Source organism: Dromiciops gliroides, chromosome 3 (assembly GCF_019393635.1).
Source record: "Dromiciops gliroides isolate mDroGli1 chromosome 3, mDroGli1.pri, whole genome shotgun sequence".
Classification (NCBI taxonomy): domain Eukaryota; kingdom Metazoa; phylum Chordata; class Mammalia; order Microbiotheria; family Microbiotheriidae; genus Dromiciops; species Dromiciops gliroides.
Window position 1 is genome coordinate 152,580,920 of NC_057863.1, and position 17,982 is coordinate 152,598,901.

Genomic DNA, 17,982 nt, shown 5'->3' on the forward strand with positions numbered 1-17,982 from the left:
CAGGATTTTAACTCAGGTCTTACTGATTGATAGTTCAATCCTCTATCTACTGCACCATTTACCTGCTTTATGTCAATATCAATAATTAATCAATAATAAATATAAATAGGGGCAGCTAGGTGGCACAGTGGATAGAGCACTGGTCCTGGATTCAGAAGGACCTGAGTTCAAATTTGGCCTCAGATACATGACACTTACTAGCTGTGTGACCCTGGGCAAGTCACTTAACCTTCATTGCCCTGCCAACATATATATATATATATATATATATAATACTTGTTGAAAGAATAATCTTTCTACCTTATCTCAGAAATTTTCAGGACAGAACCTTACTGTGCTGGGAAGGGGTACTTAACAGACTGGACTGTCCAGAAAAGGTTAATCTCATCGAAGTCTTTGCTTTTAAGGTTGTTCATTACAGTACTTTCCATGTATATATTTATTTGTATGTTGTCTCTCCCATTAGATTGTAAACTCCTTGAGGGCAAGCACTTTCTTTTGCTTCTCTGTCCACAGATCTTAGCTCAATGAAGGACAAAACAACAGCAAACCATGATCTCCAGCACTTAGCCCAGTGCCTGACACATTTTTGGTATTGTTCAGGACCCCATCTAGAATCTTCTTGTCAGTGATGTGCCATTTCCTCCTCCAGCTCATTTTACAGACGAGGAAACTTTAGTAAACAGAGTTAAGTGATTAGCCCAAGGTCACACAGCCAGTGTTTGAGGTCACATTTGAACTCACAAAGAAGAGCTTTTCTGAACTACATAGTCAGCGCTTAATAAAAGTTTACTGAACAGAGCAGCATCTCCCGGAGTTATAAAGCTTTCTGCATCTGGAAGAGACTTTTCACGCTCCCATTCCTTTCCCATCCTTCTTGCCCAGAGGCAACGTGAATGCTGGCTCAAGGCACTTTTTAAAAACTGTACAGAGTGCGTCAAAGTTTTCGCGCATGCTCAGTAGCTGGGAGGTGGGGGAGGGCGGGACAAATTTCTCCAGCCTGAAGTTCAGTCCTTCCAGTTTTCAGGAAAAAGGCGGGAACCAGCCAGCGGGGCACGGGAAGGAGGAGTGGCTAGGCGATGTATGTCCCGCCTACGTCGCGTCGTGATTGGCGAGCGCCCTCGCTCTGGGCAGAGGAATATGCGTCTCATTGGCTGTTCGGCGGAGCCGCGGTGTTAAGCCGGCATCTTGCCCCGCCCCTTCCCTCAGCTGTCTACGTGGGGGGACCCGAAGCAGTTTGGGGGTCCGGGGCGGAGTGCGGGGGCCCAGCGTGAGGCCCGGCGGGTGTCGGGAGGCTGGGATGCGGGGGCTTCGGCTGCTGCTGGCGATGGCTTTCAGCTGCTTGTGGCTGCCGAGCAGCCGGGGCAAGACCCTGAGGGGCAGCTTCAGCAGCGCCTCGGCCTGGGAGCTGCAGGGCCAGAGCATCAGCCACTTCCAGTTCCATGGTAGGTACCCGGCGCTGAGGAGGGGGCGCCGGGACCCCTCTCCCAGGCTTTCGCCCTGGGGCCCAAGCCACGTACGCATCCTAGGCCTCTGGGCCCACCGTGCTTCCCGCGTGAGTGACAGCCGGGGGGGGGGGGGAGGAAGGGTCGGAGCGGGTGGGTGGGGAAGGGGTTAATCGAGAAAGGACGAGGCTTCCCCCCGGCCCTCGAGGCCTGCTAGAGCCGGGGACGGTTCCCTCCGACGTCCTTCCCTAGTCGGTGCGTCCTTAGCTGTAGAGCTGGAAAGGGACTGAGATGTCCTGACAGCATTTTACATGTACGCAGACAGACCCAGAAAGATGTCATTCGTCCAGAGCCAAACAAATGGTGGGGAGCAGAGCCGAGAGTCCCGCCCGGGCCTCTGCCGCCGAATCCAGCGCTCTTTACGGCTGAATCCTATAAAAACACATTCATCTAACTCCTCCTCTTCATCTGTCGGGGTATCCCCCCACTCGCTACGTGGCTTTTACAAAGCGCATCGTTCGGGAAACGTTGATTTAAGCGCCTCCACGTGGTGCAGAGCATAAGAGTGTATTCAAGAGTTCAAATGGGACCTCAGACACGCTCTAGCTGTGTGACCCTGGGCAAGTCACCTAACCTCTGTCCATCATACTTAAATCTTTAGTTTCCCAGACACGTAACACAGTGCATTATATTTAATTTACTGCAGTTAATAAATATTTAAGTGGAACTGTGAACAAAAAGATTCCTAAGCAAAACCCTATAAGTGATAATAGAGATAGCCAGGTGGCTCAGCCTCAAAAACTTACAGGTTGTGTGACCTACACAAGTCACTTAACCCTTTTTGCCTCGGTTTACTCATTTGAAAAATGAGCTGGAGAAGGAAATATCAAACCACTCCTGTATCTTTGCTAAGAAAACCCCAAATGATGTTCCAAAGAGTGGGACATGACTGAACAACAAATAAGAGATAATAGAGAAAATGCTGACCAGGGAATCAGGATACCTGGAATGAAGTCCTGGTTCTGTTATTAACTTAGTTTATGATAATAAGCAAACCACTTTACTTCTCTTGGCCTCAGTTTCCTCATCAGTAAAACGAGGAGGTGGCTTTGATAAATTAGTTTGATATAGTGGAGAGAGCACCAGATTTGAAATCCCCCAAACAGGGTTTGAATCCTGTCTCTTCTACTTAATACTTCAAATAAATACCCTTTGGGGCCTCAATTTCCACAACTGTAAAAGGAAGGACTTTGTAGCTTTTTAAAGGTCCCCACTGAGCACTTAATCCTGTGATTGATGACTAAGATACCTTCTGTCAATTATTTTCAGTCATCATTCTATTTCTTCTAGAATCAAAACCACCCATGACCTGCAGGTCTTTATCCACATTCATTATTGATTATATGATTTATTCTGGATGACCTATATATCTTCTTACATTGACAGATACTATCTTAGAAGGACCAGGATTTATCAAAGTGGGGTGTGTTCCATAGTTAAGTAGTGGTTCTTGGGCCACATGATGGTACTGTGAATCATCAAAATGTGACCTTTCATTTTACAGAAAATAAAATGGACTTAGGGAGGTAAAATGACTTAACAGGAGTCACGTAACAAATTAATAAAAAGCTCAGACCACAACTCAGGTCTCCAGGTTTTCAGTCCAGTGTTATAAAGTACTACAAAGTATGCTGCTTTCTGCTATTTATATATAGGAAGGGTCTATTGGGAAGTTAAGGAAACACTGGCTAAATAAAGAGAGGGAAACTTTTATAGAAATCCATACAAATACAATTGTATAACAGTTTAACTTAATCAAATGCTACTTTTATCCAAGGAGAAGTTAAAATTCTAGAAAGGCAATCTTTATTTACATATATAACACATAGCTACAGTTTGTGCTTTGTTATACTGTATTTTATAAGAGAATTTCACATTTTCAATTTAATAATAAATTTACTTTAACTATACTTGAGAAATATTGTTTTTCAGTATAATATATCACTAAATTATATATTATATTTCTATAAATATTAAGATTATATATAAGATAACTATAATACGATTGCTAGAAAATGCAGCCCAGTATTACTAATTTAAAAATTTGATCCTAACTGCTCTGTGGGGGTTCCAGACTAAATAAAGCGTATAAAGAATTACTAAAATATTCCTATTGCTGATTATTAAATATCATATCACCTTTTATTGTATTTATGTACCTCTTACACCCAGGCAATGCTGAGACAATGTGATACAGTGGAAAGAACACTGAATTTGGATATGGAACTTTTTGGGGGGGGCACGGCAATGAGGATTAAGTGACTTGCCCAGGGTCACACAGCTAGTAAGTGTCAAGTGTCTGAGGCTGGATTTGAACTCAGGTCCTCCTGAATCCAGGACTGGTGCTTTATCCACTGGGCCATCTAGCTGCGCCCCCCCCCCAACTTCTTTTGAATGCTGGCTCTACTTTTTACTCCCTTTGTTACTTTGAACATTGAACTCTTACCCTTTCAGGTCCTCAGTTTCCTCATTTTACAAATGAGGAACTAGATGATCTTTAAGGTACCTTCCCTCTCTGACATGTTAGAATTTTTTCATCAAAAAGATGCAGGTCGGGGCAGCTAGGTGGCGCAGTGGATAGAGCACCAGCCCTGGAGCCAGGAGTACCTGAGTTCAAATCCGGCCTTAGACACTTAACACTTACTAGCTGTGTGACCCTGGGCAAGTCACTTAACCCCAATTGCCTCACTAAAAAAAAAAAAAAAGGATGTAGGTCATATAAGACCAGAAAAATGACTTCTATTGCTTTAATACTGCATCATGCTAACCTGATATTCAAAAGTCATATAAGAAATTACATGTATGATAAGCTCACATCTACTACATATATTTGAAGAACAAGTTATTCTGATTAAGGGGATATTTCTCTTACTGAGTTTTTATGAATGCTACTCACATGAGCAAATATCAGATAGCAACACCAAAACTGTATAGACACCTCATAATCTTACATTGCCTCACAAATTATTATATTATGGTAATTATGGAAGGTTTAGAAGATCTGGTTCAATATGTACTGGTGCCATGACTATATACAATATTGTAAAAATGTCTTTTTTGAAAAACCTCTGATTTCAACTTGGAGAAGAATGTATGTTGTAATGGAAAGAGCATGGGACTCAAAGCCAAAATACTTCGCTTTGAATTTGATTCTGCCATTGATTTGTCTTTGTAACCGTGGGCAGGTCTGAGCCTCAGTTTCCTTATCTGTAACATAGAGCTAATACTTACCCATTGTGAACATCAAATGAAATTCATGGATAGAATTTTTTAACCACAAAATGTTATGTAAATATGAATCCCTAACAGTCAGACATTTTATTTATAATTTATCTCTCATAAGTCAGTTGGAAAATGTGTCTTCCCCACTAAAAAATAAAGATTATTTCAGCTCTCTAAGTGTTTGGACTGATAGTCACTTTTTATATCAGGATTTTGAAACATTTTAAATGTGGATTTTTCAATTCTGGATTCTAAAAAACAGGAAATTAAAATTTGGAAGGAAACTTTTAGATTAGATCAGATTGCTAATCATCCAGTGTAAATCAATCAGTTTACAAACATTTATTAAACTCCTGTTACATGACAGGCACTGTACTAAGAGCAGGCCCAATAGACCTATAGATGACCTATAGATCATTTTGGGGAAAGACAGGTCAAATTATGTTAAAATAAATATAATAAATACATAATGCTTACAAATATAACAAAGAAGAAAAAGTCTCAAGCTTAGTAATGATCTTTTCAACAGAATTCCAGCCAAAAAACTAATAAAGACGTTCCCTTGAATTTCATACTAACTTGATTTATTGTGTCATGTACTCAAATATTTATTGGATTATCTACATATAGATAGTAAGACAGTACTAAATGTTATAAGAGATAAATTAGACATGTCCTTTTGGGCATATTTAGGCTAATGGAAGAAATAATATGAAATACAATAGATACACAAATAGAATACAAGATAGAATGTGAAAAATGAAACGTGAGGTACAAGTAAAGTCAAGTGAGATTGAGAGAAGATGAAGAGGTGTGTCATGATGTGATACAAGTAGAAGGAATGATAGATTTGTAGTCAAAGCATCTGAACTCAGTTCCCACGTCTACCACTCTTTCCATATGATCTTGGTCAAGTCATCATACTTTTTTGAGCCTTTTTTATAAAATAAGGGGGTTGGTCAAGATGATCTTGGAATTCCCCTCTAGCTTTACATTTATGAACCTCTCACTATTTCCAGCTAAGATGGCAATTGACTTGGAACTTTAGGTATCGTTAAGAAGTAGCTCAGAGGAACTCTGGGAGAAGGGCCTTCCAGGTGTAGGTCAGAGTGTGAGGTAAAGTCACAGTTCATGTCCTGGGAGAGGCTAGTCCAGTTTGGTTGTAACATAGGATATGTAAAGGGGAATAGTTGTAGATAAGGTTGGAAAACTAGTTTGGGGCTTTAAAAGATTTGGCCAGTTTTGACAAATAATTATTCCACTATCTCTTTCATGAGTTTATATGTGACTAAACTAGTTAATAACATTTTTTTTCATGCCAAGGTGACCATGCTCTTCTATGTGTCAGAATCAACAACATAGCAGCAGCTGTTGGAAAAGAAGCTAAACTTTACCTCTTTCAAGCACAGGAATGGCTAAGGCTGCAGGAAAGCACCCAAGAGGATTATAGCTGCACAGAAAAATTATCCAAAGCTCCTTTGACAAGTGAGTTTAACCCCTCTCCATACATATTTTCCTTAAAATAATGTTTCCACACCAATTGTTTGATAAAATATTATTTGCATTTTTATGTTTTGTTTTATCTTTGTGTTCTATAAATGAGAAGTTTATGGAAATACCATTATTTCCCATTTGATAGAATATAATTTTTTGAATATCCATATTTTTGGAAAAATTTTCCAAAACATAATTGAATGGAACTAGAATTGGCAAGCTATATACTGATTCAAGTTTTTTTTTTTACAAGTTTTGTAATTCCTACTAATGAAGATAGTAGTGAAAAACATGATTTTCATATTTGTTGATGAACTGTACTTCAAATCTCATTTTTGTAGATTCAGCAGACATGGTATTATATGTGTCTGTTTACATAAATGTATACATACATCTATGCATATATGGGTTTTGTTTGTTTGTTTGTTTGATTAGTTTTGTGGGGCAATGAGAATTAAGTGACTTGACCAGGGTTACACACCTAGTAAGTGTCAAGTGTCTGAGGCCAGATTTGAACTCAGGTCCTCCTGAATCCAGGGCTGGTGTTTTATCTACTGCATCCCCTTAGTTGCCCCCATATGCGTATGTGTTAAAAAGCAATCATCTTAAAAACTGCTATTGGATGAAAACAATTTAAGATCGAGAAGTGAAATCTAGAAGTAGAATCTATGAGATATTGACAAATTTAAGATTAAAATATTGAGGAAATCAATCATTATTGAATAAAAACAATTAGGAACGTTGAATAACAATGCTATAAAAATGAGTTTAGATCCATAAACTCAGATTTGTGATCTTGTTGATTGAGTATATGCTCCTGCAGTGGTGATCACAACCCAATTTTGTGCTCCCGTCGTCCATGTTATATCATAAATATACCACAGGAAGTACATATAGCATGCTGGGTGTTCCTTCAGATCATTTGACATGGTGTAGTATCAATGACTGAATGAATCCAAAAACAATTAAGTGCTCACTTTGTGCTAGATGTTGTGCTAAATACTGGGGATACATATATAAAAAGCAAGATAGTCTTTACCCTCAAGAAGCTCACATTCTAATAAGGAAAGACAATATATATTGGGTAGTGATTAACAAAAAGGAATATTTTGGTTGGGCAAGTAACAGTGATGATGAGTGGAGCCATAGGTTAAATGGTTGTCATATTCTTTCCAGAAATGCTAGTGCTTATTTGTTTAATGTTTCTACAACTAGAGTTGGAAAGGAGGTGAGGAGAATGATATGGAGTGTAAGGGTAGAAGTACAGGCATGGTATGAAGATGTTTAGAGAGCAATGTGGTGGGTTAGTGTCAGGCTTTGATATGGGGAACTCTCACCAATTAGGATCCTAGTGTAGGAACTGTAGTGTCAGGGTAGAGGTAGAGATTGGAGCCAGGAAGGATGATATGAAGATGTCCAAAGAGCTTCGTGGTAGACCTTGGTCTGGGAAACACTCATCAGTCAGGAGCACAGGGTCCCATAGGCTCTCCAACTGTTTATTCCTTTTTGTTTGTTCCTTGATTGGCTTACCTTTTTTTTTCAGTCCTACCTCTGTGATTAGATCATAGTTTTAGTACTAGAGGGAATCTTAGAGGCTATCTAATTTAATCTTCTTTTACAGATGAAGAAACTGAGTCCCAGAGAGATTAAGTGACTTGTTCAGGATCACAGAAGTAGTAATGGTGAAGGTGGTAGTTGAACTTGCGTCCTCTGATTCCCAATCCAGTGCTTTTTCTACTTCAGCATTTCACTTCTCCAGTAATTTTTTACACTGTTTCTGGCCTGTAGTTCATTATAGGTAATATGCCATAGCTTACTTATATCTGCCATGAGACTTCATCATTATCCTTTGGATGATCTAGAACTCTAAATCTTTGAAGAACATCAAATTCCATGATTCTTAGATACATAGAATCACTGGTAGAGCATTGGTATGAAAAAGATGGGTCTTTATTTCATGGAGAAGCATGAGCTCATTAAAGGTATTTCTCAAATCACCCAATGCAAACAGTCTGTTCTCTTGATATTCAGTTATGGACTTAGTTCATTGTCCATCTTTGGTGGTTGTTTAAGATAGGTGTACACTTGTACTAGTTATATGCTCTATAGATGACCATCCAACTGTATATCATAGTTTAGATAATAAGCATTCTTTGTGCACTTATTTGTTTTTTTTTCTGTGTGATTGTTTTAGCAGAACTATTTTAAATGTTCATGGATCTTATTTAGAAGGTTCTGCAGTTAAGCCTGTCCTATACATTCATGCCAGTATGTACCATGAAAATTTAAATACATTTCTAAAAAAGTGTATAAAACTAGAGTGATTTTAGTTGATTATAACACTATTGAGTGATAGAGCTAGAGAGAAACTTTAGAAATTTAGTCCGACTCTTACATTTTATAGATCAGAGAATTGTAGTACTTTGGAATTGGAGGTGACATTTTCTTGCTTAGGTTATTTCAACAAATTAATGGTTAAAGTTACTTTTCAATTATCCAGTGCTATTCCTCTTCACAAAAAAATGGCTGAGCAGTTTTTCTTTTAGGTTTTAAAAGGGTAAGCCCAATGCTAATAAGTTCTATTAATTAAATGTACTGAGAATAATTTATAGGTTCCTCTATAGGTAATCAAGATGGAAATCAACATTTATTGTGAGGTCATAAAATAATAATATGTAAATTTATATGTTAAAGTTACTTGTGATATTCCTATTCATAGCTTAATTACACATTTTAGCTTCCTTTTGTATAGTTCTTGTATTTGATAAATCATTTAAAGATGATTGTGTTGTCATTCCATGTAGTTTTAGTTAACACTATTCTTTTCCTTTTATAATTTGATTCAGCAATTAGCTGTAGTACACCAATCTCTGTAATTCAAATGTTGTTAATATTTGAGGTACTAATTATACTAGCATAGAATATGCATGCTGTGCTGTAGTCTTTTGTTTCAAAAACAATGACATACAGTTTTGTCAAGAGGCTTGTTTCTTGGGCTTGCTGGAAACAGCATTGTTCAAAGGTGGCAAGATAAAACAAAAGGCCAATATTACATTTATGGAAACCAAATTTGTTTACCTTTGATATATAAATCCACACACAAAAATCTGTAGTTTTAAAAATTGATTTTCAAAGTGTTGCTCAATATAATGGATAATTTATGTATATGTCTATCTAAGTGAAAAATGATAAAACAGCAAAACTTTAGTTGTTGATGGCCAAATGATATAATTAAAAATTAGTGTCTAAAAATAGGTTCTGAATCATTATTCATATTATATTAAAAATCTGATTAAAGGTCTTCTATTACTTAGAAGACAGACACTAAAGATGGCATCATGGTATAGTGGAAAGAACTCTGGATTTGAGGCCAGTAGTCCTGGATTCAAATCCCAATCCTGTTTCCTGTGTGACCTTAGGCAATTCACTTTAAAATTAATTCAGTACACATTTATTAAATGCTTTCTTTCCATGTGCATCACTCTACATTAAAGTCTTATTATGATGTCTATTTATGTCTTGAAGGTGACACTGTATTCTTGGGGATTAGGCCAGTACAGTACAAGTGCTGGAAGGTCTCACCAAGTGGGAAGGGTTTCAAGCAGTGGTTGGATGGTACTTCTGTGATTATCTGAGGGTGGGCTTGTTTAGAAGGACGTTATCATGAAGTTGCCTGCAGGGTGATGAATTTTTTTTGTGTGATAGTCCTTTTTAAGGACTACCAAATTATATGTGGGTTGTTTTTTACATCAGTGGAACCAGCAGCCTGGCCTACAGTAAGCACTTAATAAATGCTTATTGATTTTTTTTTAAATCATAGTTCATCGATGTCAGTTGTATATGCTTAACATAAGAACATATTTGTATTAAGTATTAGAGAGGCAGTACATTATAGTAGATGGAATGCCTCCCTTGGAGACAAGGAAACCTGGGTTCATTATCAACCTCAGATGAATACTGGGTTTCTGCAAGTTACTTAACCTCTCACTGAGACTATAAGTTTCAGAAAAGGTATAGACTAGCTCTGGCAGAGGGAGTCTTCTCTCACCACCATAGGTACAGACCAAAAAAAACCCCAAATCCAAATTAGATGTTAGCTTGGGATTGAAAGGTTTGTTGTTGTTGTTTTTAAAACATACAATCTTTGACCACAAGGGACTTATAGTCTACTTTTCCAATGTATATATATTTAGGAGGGGTGATAGGATACATATACAGATATGTATAACATAAGGGGTCATGCAATCTGGTCAAGGAGAGGAGAGATCCAGGCAAAGTGCTCTAGGAAAATTGGAGGAGAGAACACTTTTAGCTGGGAAGATCAGGAAAAGGTATGGAGAAACTTCTGTAGATGTAGATCTAAATTTTAGAGCAGGGGACTTCAGAGGATATCTGCTCCAACCCTTTCATTTTACAAAGGAAGAAACAAAGTAGCACTTTAGCTGAGCTGGGGAGGAAGAGAAATATTCCAGTAGGCTAAGATGTAGAGATAGTACTTTCCAGTTGTGGGGAGGAGGTAGGGCAATTTGGGTAAATTCTTAGAACTAAGAGATGATATGTCACATTTGAAAACAGTTATTGGTTCAATTTAGGTGAGATACAGGGTACATGAGGAGGGAATTGTGTGAGCCAAGATTGGAAAGATAAGTTGGAGCCAGATTGTTGAGGGCCTTGGATTCCCCAATCAGTAGTTTGTATTTTATCCTATGAAAGTAGTAAGTAACTAAAGATCTTTGAGGAGAGGTGTAACACTGACAGATTTAGGCATCAGGAAAATTCTTTGGCAGTTCTGTATAGGATGGATTGGAGAAGGGAAAGAGTTCATCTCTGTGGGCCTCAATTTCTTCATTTGTAAAATGCATGTGTTGGAGCAGATGGTCTTTACAATTCAGCTTTAAATTCTATGAATATTGGTTGCTGAAGTACCTCTGCATTTCTGTAGAAATCTCTTTGCAGCTAGGGAACCTATTTGGGTGATGTTAGCCATTTCTAGATGTTTGTAAAACCACTCTTTAGTACCTTGAATGAAAGTTCCCAATCTCTGCCTCAAACTGCTAATGTATAATTTATCTAACATTGCAGATGGCAAATTCTTAAAATTTGAATTTTTATCAAAAGTATTTTTCTTTGTTTAATCATTAAAATATTTTTGCCAAAAAGAGTAATTAAATTATTCATATCTTTTGACCCATCAATTCCCCCTACTGCATATATACCTTCAAGAAGGTCAAAGACAGAAAAAGTTCCAATATATACATACCATAATATTTATAGCTATACTTTTTATGGTAACACAAAATTGAAAACAAAATGGGTGTTCATCTACTGGGGAAAGGCTGAAAAAACTATGGTATGTGAATGTACAGGAATATTATTGTGAAATAAGAAATGCACATGAGGAATTCAGAGAAACACAAGACTTCTATGAACTGATACAGTGAAATAAACAGAACTAGAACAGTAAACACATTTATTGTAACCAAAGACCACTAAAAAGGAAATGAACTCTGAGTAAGTGAAAAGTCAGTGTTGGTCCTGGTGACTAAATAATGAACATACCTTTCTTCTCATGGATGAGACAGGACTGAAGAGGGCAGAATGTCATGTACCTTATCAGGGTTTTTCTTAACTTTTTTTTTTTTTTACATGGAAGAATTTAGTTAGAAGATGGGGAGAGATATGTCAAGATGGGACAATAATGTAAGAAAAAAGGCACCAATAAAAATTATTTTTACAAAAATAAATATTTTTTCCTAGGGTAAGTATAAAATTCTACTGAAGTACCGAAGAGAAGTTGATCGAGTACTACTTTGGTCCCAAATATTGATTGGGCCTCCTAGTGGATGAAGTCTTTCTGAAATCATTCTGCTTGTCATTTCTCATAGAACAATAATATTCCATTACAATCATATGTTATGGCTTGTTTAGCCATTCCCCAATTGATGAACACTCCTTGGATTTCCCATTCTTAGTCACCATAAAAGGAATTTCCATAAATATTTTTGTACAAATAGGTCTTTTTCTCTTTTTTGGGATATCTTTGGGATATAAACCAAGCAGTGGTATTGCTAGATCAAAGGGTATGCATAGTTCCAAATTGCTCTCCAAAATGATTGGATATGTTCACAACTCCACCAATAGTAGATTAGCATCCCAGTTTTCCACATCCCCTCCAATATCCAATATTTTCATTTTTTGGTTATATTTGCCAGTCTGATAGGTGCGAGGTGATACCTCTCTACCCTCTCTTCTTAGGATACCCCTTATATCTACCATTCCTGCGTATTCCCAGAGTGGAGATGGGCAATAGAAAATGTTGATAGGACTACATTTTAGAAAGAACATTGATAAGCTGATGAGTATCCACACAAGGCAATCAGGATGATGAAATCAGATGGCACTGACTTCATGACATATGAGGATTAGTTGAAGAAAGTGGGCATGTTTAACCGGGATAGGAGAAGACTTAGGGAATACATGGTAGTTGTGTCAAAGTATTTGGAGGATTATTATGTGGAAGAGGGGTTCAGTTTTTCTTGCTTGACTCCAAAGGGAAAAACTAAGAGCAGTGGATAGAAATTGCAAAGGTGTAAATTTAGGCTTGATATAAGGGAAAAATTATTAATAATTTGTGCTTTCTAAAAATGGAATGGATTCTCTGATAGAATTGTTATTCCTCACTGGAGATTTTTAAGCTTTTGGGTGTGATGTAAAAAGAACTCTTGTTAGGGATTGGGTTAGATTAATTAAATGGCCTCATTGCTCAACTCTGAGTTTCTGACTACAGAATGGTTCATTTCATAAAACAGTATACTTTGTCCATGTAATTTAGTACATTTTGGGGGGGCGGTATTAAAATTTTTATTTTACTTCACTTTTAATTTATGGAATAAAACAAGCATTTCCATAACATAGTATAGTGAAAAAAATGATTACAGATGAAACTGCAAATCTCTACAAATTTCTTCTATTCCTTTTAAATATATAATAAAATGATCATGTAAATTTCTTTTTCTTCTCACCCCCCCACCCTAGAGATGGCTACTATTAAACACAAATAGGTGTGTGTGTGTGCGCGCGTGCACAAGATTATTCTATACATTCTTCTATTTAGCAGTTCTTTATCTAGATGTAGATAGCATCTTTGTTCATATGTCCTTTATAATAAATTTGAGTATGTATAATAGTCAAATGTATAATAGTGCCTCCCTTATCTTCTCCCCCCACCTTCCTAAATCATAATCTATACACTCTTCTAAAAATCCCTCCCTTACTCTGTCCCCCAGTTTTTCACCTCTTTCCATGTTCAGAAGACTTCTACAGGGGGCAGCTAGGTGGCGTAGTGGATAAAGCACCAGCCTTGGATTCAGGAGTACCTGAGTTCAAATCCAACCTCAGACACTTACTAGCTGTGTGACCCTGGGCAAGTCACTTAACCCTCACTGCCCGCAAAAAAAAAAAAAAAAGACTCCTACAACTTTCTAGATGTATACATTGTTTTCTCTTCAACCAAGATGAGAGTAAGCTTCCAACATTACCAGCTCTCTACCTCCACCTGCTTCCTCTGATTTAGTTCTTCCTTTCATGCCCATTTTTATGAGATAATTGTTCCTTTTTACCTTTTCCTACCCAATTTTATTTTTTACAATCACCCCATTATACACAACTCATCCCCAGCCTTTCTTTCAAACTACCTTAGTAATGATGACGGTTTTAAGAATTCCGGTAACATTTTCATATATAATAAGTAAACAGTTTGACCTTAATAAGTGATTTATAATTAGTCTTTAATGTTTTCCTTATATTTCTTTTGGATTTTTTATATTGAGTTTTCCAGTTGAGTTCTGTTCTGGTTCCAAATAGTCTTTCAAATGTCCAAATTCTTTCAAATGTCAAAAAATGTCCATTTTTTTCCATTTAGGACTTACTTAACTTTGCATTTTTAATCTTAAGGGCTTCTTCATATCAAACAGGGCACCCCACAACACTTGTTCTGCTTTAGACTAAAGGGGTCAGAGGATTCAGCATAAATGTAAAATGTTGTTCATGTCAAATATTCCTTCCCTCTGAGATTGCTTCCAATATATACAGTATGTATGTGTGTATGTATAGTATATACATAATTGCTCGAATATTGCCCTCTTATTAGAATGTGAACTTCTTGAGGGGAGAGGATGTGCATCTTTTTATTCATAACTTAGCAAAGTGCATGGCACATAGTAAGTGTTTAATAAATGCTTGTTGACCTACTTACTGACTGTCTAGAGAATTGCTTAGAGGTATCATCTTTGGCATATTCCTTCTATCTATCCAGAAAAATTATATTATATATACTATTATATTATATATTATAATATATATTATATATGTGTGTGTGTATATATATATGTATATATATATATACACACATGCATACACACATATGAATTCCAAAAGAAGAAAACAGATCTTGCTTAAATTCACATTCCCTATCACAATACATGGGTAAAGGCAAACCAAAGAGAAGCTTATTTAGGATATCTGCAGTTATTCCTAATTCTTCGCAGTTATTTTATTTGATGAGACCCTGATAGTGGGAATCAGAGCTCTAACAAGCATATAAAAAACAAGCCCAAAGACATACAAGGAAAGTTGGGGACAGACAACAGACACTGTCTTGCTGAGGGCCTCAAAGGCTCTCCAAACCTTTTAAAGGGACACACACCTCTGAGAACAGACAAGACTGATAATTCAGAAAAATCTTCTCACAGCAGTTCACCAGAGGTGATTAAACAGGTTTTCTTTTACAGGATCTTGTTTCTAAAAATCCTGTTGAAACAAAACAAAACAGGATTCTCCTTAAGGAGTCTCTTGGATTTAGAATAGAACAGTTCAAGCTACACAGGCATGATCAGGAGGAATCCAATGCTTGAACAAGTGGTGTTTATGGATAGCAGTTTTCTCCAGCCCCCTAAGTAGATACTTAAACAGAATCTCTCTTACCTGAGATCTAATCTAAGAAAGGAAGTGGAGGAGGGAGCAGCCAGTGGCTTATTCTTAACTTTTCTGTGTTTAGGATCCCCAATCAAGGCACCAATCTATCAGTATAAAAACATATAACTTAAACAGTACGATTAAAACAACAGGTGAGAAGGAAATTTGTTTAGGGATTTGTGGGTACATGGAGGATTCCGCAAAAAAGTCCTCTTCCCCATAGCAGAAAGGAGATTTTTTTTAATGCCCTGGTAAAATAATGTTATTTTGAAAGCAGTCTGTAACTGTACTTAAAGTTAGTGAATGGGGGGAAATGACACACAAGTAATAGTTTGGTAATAATACCAAAAAAGTTGGATATCAATAATTCATCCATAAACTTGCTCTTTCATCAATAAAATTTTTATGAACATGAAATATATATATCGAGGATATCTTTGATGACAGTTTGAAAAGATACCAGGCAGGCTGTCAGGTCAAGTCAACAAGCATTTATGAAGTACCTACCATGTTGTAGGAATTGTATTAAACTCTGGGGATAAAAATAAAGGCAAAAACACTCTCCTTGCCCTTAAAGAGCACAATACAGGATAAATTGGGGATAATTTCAGAGGGGAGGCACTAGCTTTAAGGGGAACTGAGAATGGTTCCCTGCAGAAGGAAACCAGGGAAGACAGGAGATGGAGATAAGGAAGGAAATAATTCCAGGTACAGGGGATAGCTAGTGAGAATGCTTGGAGTCAGGAGATGGAGTGCTTTGTTCAAGAAATAACAAGGAGGCCGCTGTATCACTGGATCAAAGAGTAAGTGGAGGGGGCAAGGAGTAAGGTATAAGAAGACTGGAAAAGCAGGAAGGAGATAGGTTATGAAGGACTTTAAAAACAAAACAGGGGATTTTATAGTTTATCCTGAAGAAAGTAGGGAGTCACTGAAGCTTATTGAATGGGATGGGGTGGGTGATATTAGGAGATTTGTATTTTATATAAAGAAGATGAGTTTTGATTGCTGAGTAGAGGATGGACTAGGAAAAAAAGAGAGACCTGAGGCAAGTAGACAACCAGCAGACTATTGCAGTAGTCAAGGTATGAGGTAATGAGGGCCTCAATCAGGGTGATGACAGCATTAGGAGAAAAAGGAGTACATGTGATTAAATATTTTAAAGGTAGAAACTAGAGCATGTGTTAAAGATTGGATCTGGGAGGTGAGAGAAAGAGTCAAGGATAACACCTAGGTTGAAAATCTGTCTGACTTTCTACATCAGATCATATGGTCAGAGTTGCATAGTTGACTGAAAAGTGCAAACTATATAAAATTTCACTGAGTTTATTATTTGTTGATCATAGAGAATTGACTTGGTAAAGCAGAAATACGTACTGAAGATCTTACTCTGAGTTGTTCTGAAATATTGAGATTATATAAGTTTCCTTGGTAAATGCACTCACATAGAAAATTCTTTTTTTAATGATCCTCTGACTGTTATTCATCAAATGAAGCATGACATGTAGGGTCGCTGGAGATGTTTATCACTGCAACGGATAATTTTAGCATAGCATTCCACATGGAAGAGGGATTTGCTACACTTGCTGAGGTCCTACAAATGACACTATGCTGAATGAAACAAGTCCCATAATACTATAGAGCCTTCTTAATGAGATCTCTAACCACTCCAAAGAGTTTGACCCAGTCATTTATAACAGAAAAAATCAAATGGATGAAGAATAATATTGTCTAGACTATTATGCAATATTGAGTTAGGCCATCTGTAAGTACATATTGGAGAGATACTATAGATAGATGTTGGACTGGACCCAGAATTTAATAGGTAAGGAAAGTGGGCTGGATTGCATTTAGTAAAGTGTGTTGCAATTGTGGCTATCCTAAGCCATACCCTGAAACAATAAATAGAGATTGATATTCTCTCTAAGTAGATATTCTTAGAATAATTTAATTAATAAATTTGTCTTATTCAGAGTTGTCCCCCAAACACAGAATTTAAAATTTTTCTTCCATACTATGAAATGTTAAGAGCTGTAGTGGAAGCTGTCTTCAAGTTAGGTGGATCCTCCAAGAAGAATATATGGGAGGACCTGGTCAAGTCCACAGAGTAAGGAGGTAACAAGAACTTATTAAACATCTGCTAGAAGTTGTAGGTAGGCACTGGGAATACAAAGAGAAAACAAAACAGTCCCTGGAGAAGTATTCACATTGATGAGATTATAGATTATAAATGCAGATTACAGTGAAGAATTTCTATTTTATAGAATGATTATTTAAATCATAAAGAGTAACATATTTTCCTTATAAACACTTCTTATTTACCATCCCTAGCACATTTCTTTAATTTAATGACTACAGCATTCTAGTGTCTTAAATCTTTTGAATCCTTCCTGGATTCAAATTCCATAATAGAATGAATAGTTTGGTTGATAATTGCCTTAAAAAAAACCCCAATGATTGGAAAAGATGACTTCCAAGTGCTTTGTATTATTATAAACATGAGATAGAATTATATACATACACCCCCCCAAAGAATAGCCGTGGCTTGCAATATTGGCATTATACTTGACTGACCCCTTTTCCTCATCATACATATATAGTCAGTTGCCAAGTCTTGTCACTTTTATTTCTATGATATCTCTTACATCGGTTCCCTTCTCTCTACTCATAAAGCCACCACTCTCCACCCAACTGCTAACATGCTTTTCCTAAAATGCACATCTGCTCGTGTCAGTCCCCTATTCAATAAACCCATGTGATTCCCTGCTATCTCTCTAATCAAATGGAAGCT

At 37.0% G+C, this 17,982-nt stretch overlaps 1 protein-coding gene across 2 annotated transcripts in view; it reads left to right on the forward strand.

Moving 5' to 3' along the window:
- The first annotated feature begins 1,031 nt into the window (after nt 1-1,031).
- Nucleotides 1,032-17,982, forward strand: part of GPR180 (G protein-coupled receptor 180) — a 39,743-nt gene continuing 22,792 nt past the window's right edge. The window contains exons 1-2 of one of the 2 annotated variants that reach the window (XM_043998957.1): nt 1,032-1,445; nt 6,051-6,212. In XM_043998957.1, coding sequence (XP_043854892.1) covers nt 1,301-1,445; nt 6,051-6,212 — 307 coding nt within the window. In that variant the 5' untranslated portion in view covers nt 1,032-1,300. The remainder of the gene's footprint in view (nt 1,446-6,050; nt 6,213-17,982) is intronic. The other variant, XM_043998956.1, reaches the window with a different exon arrangement.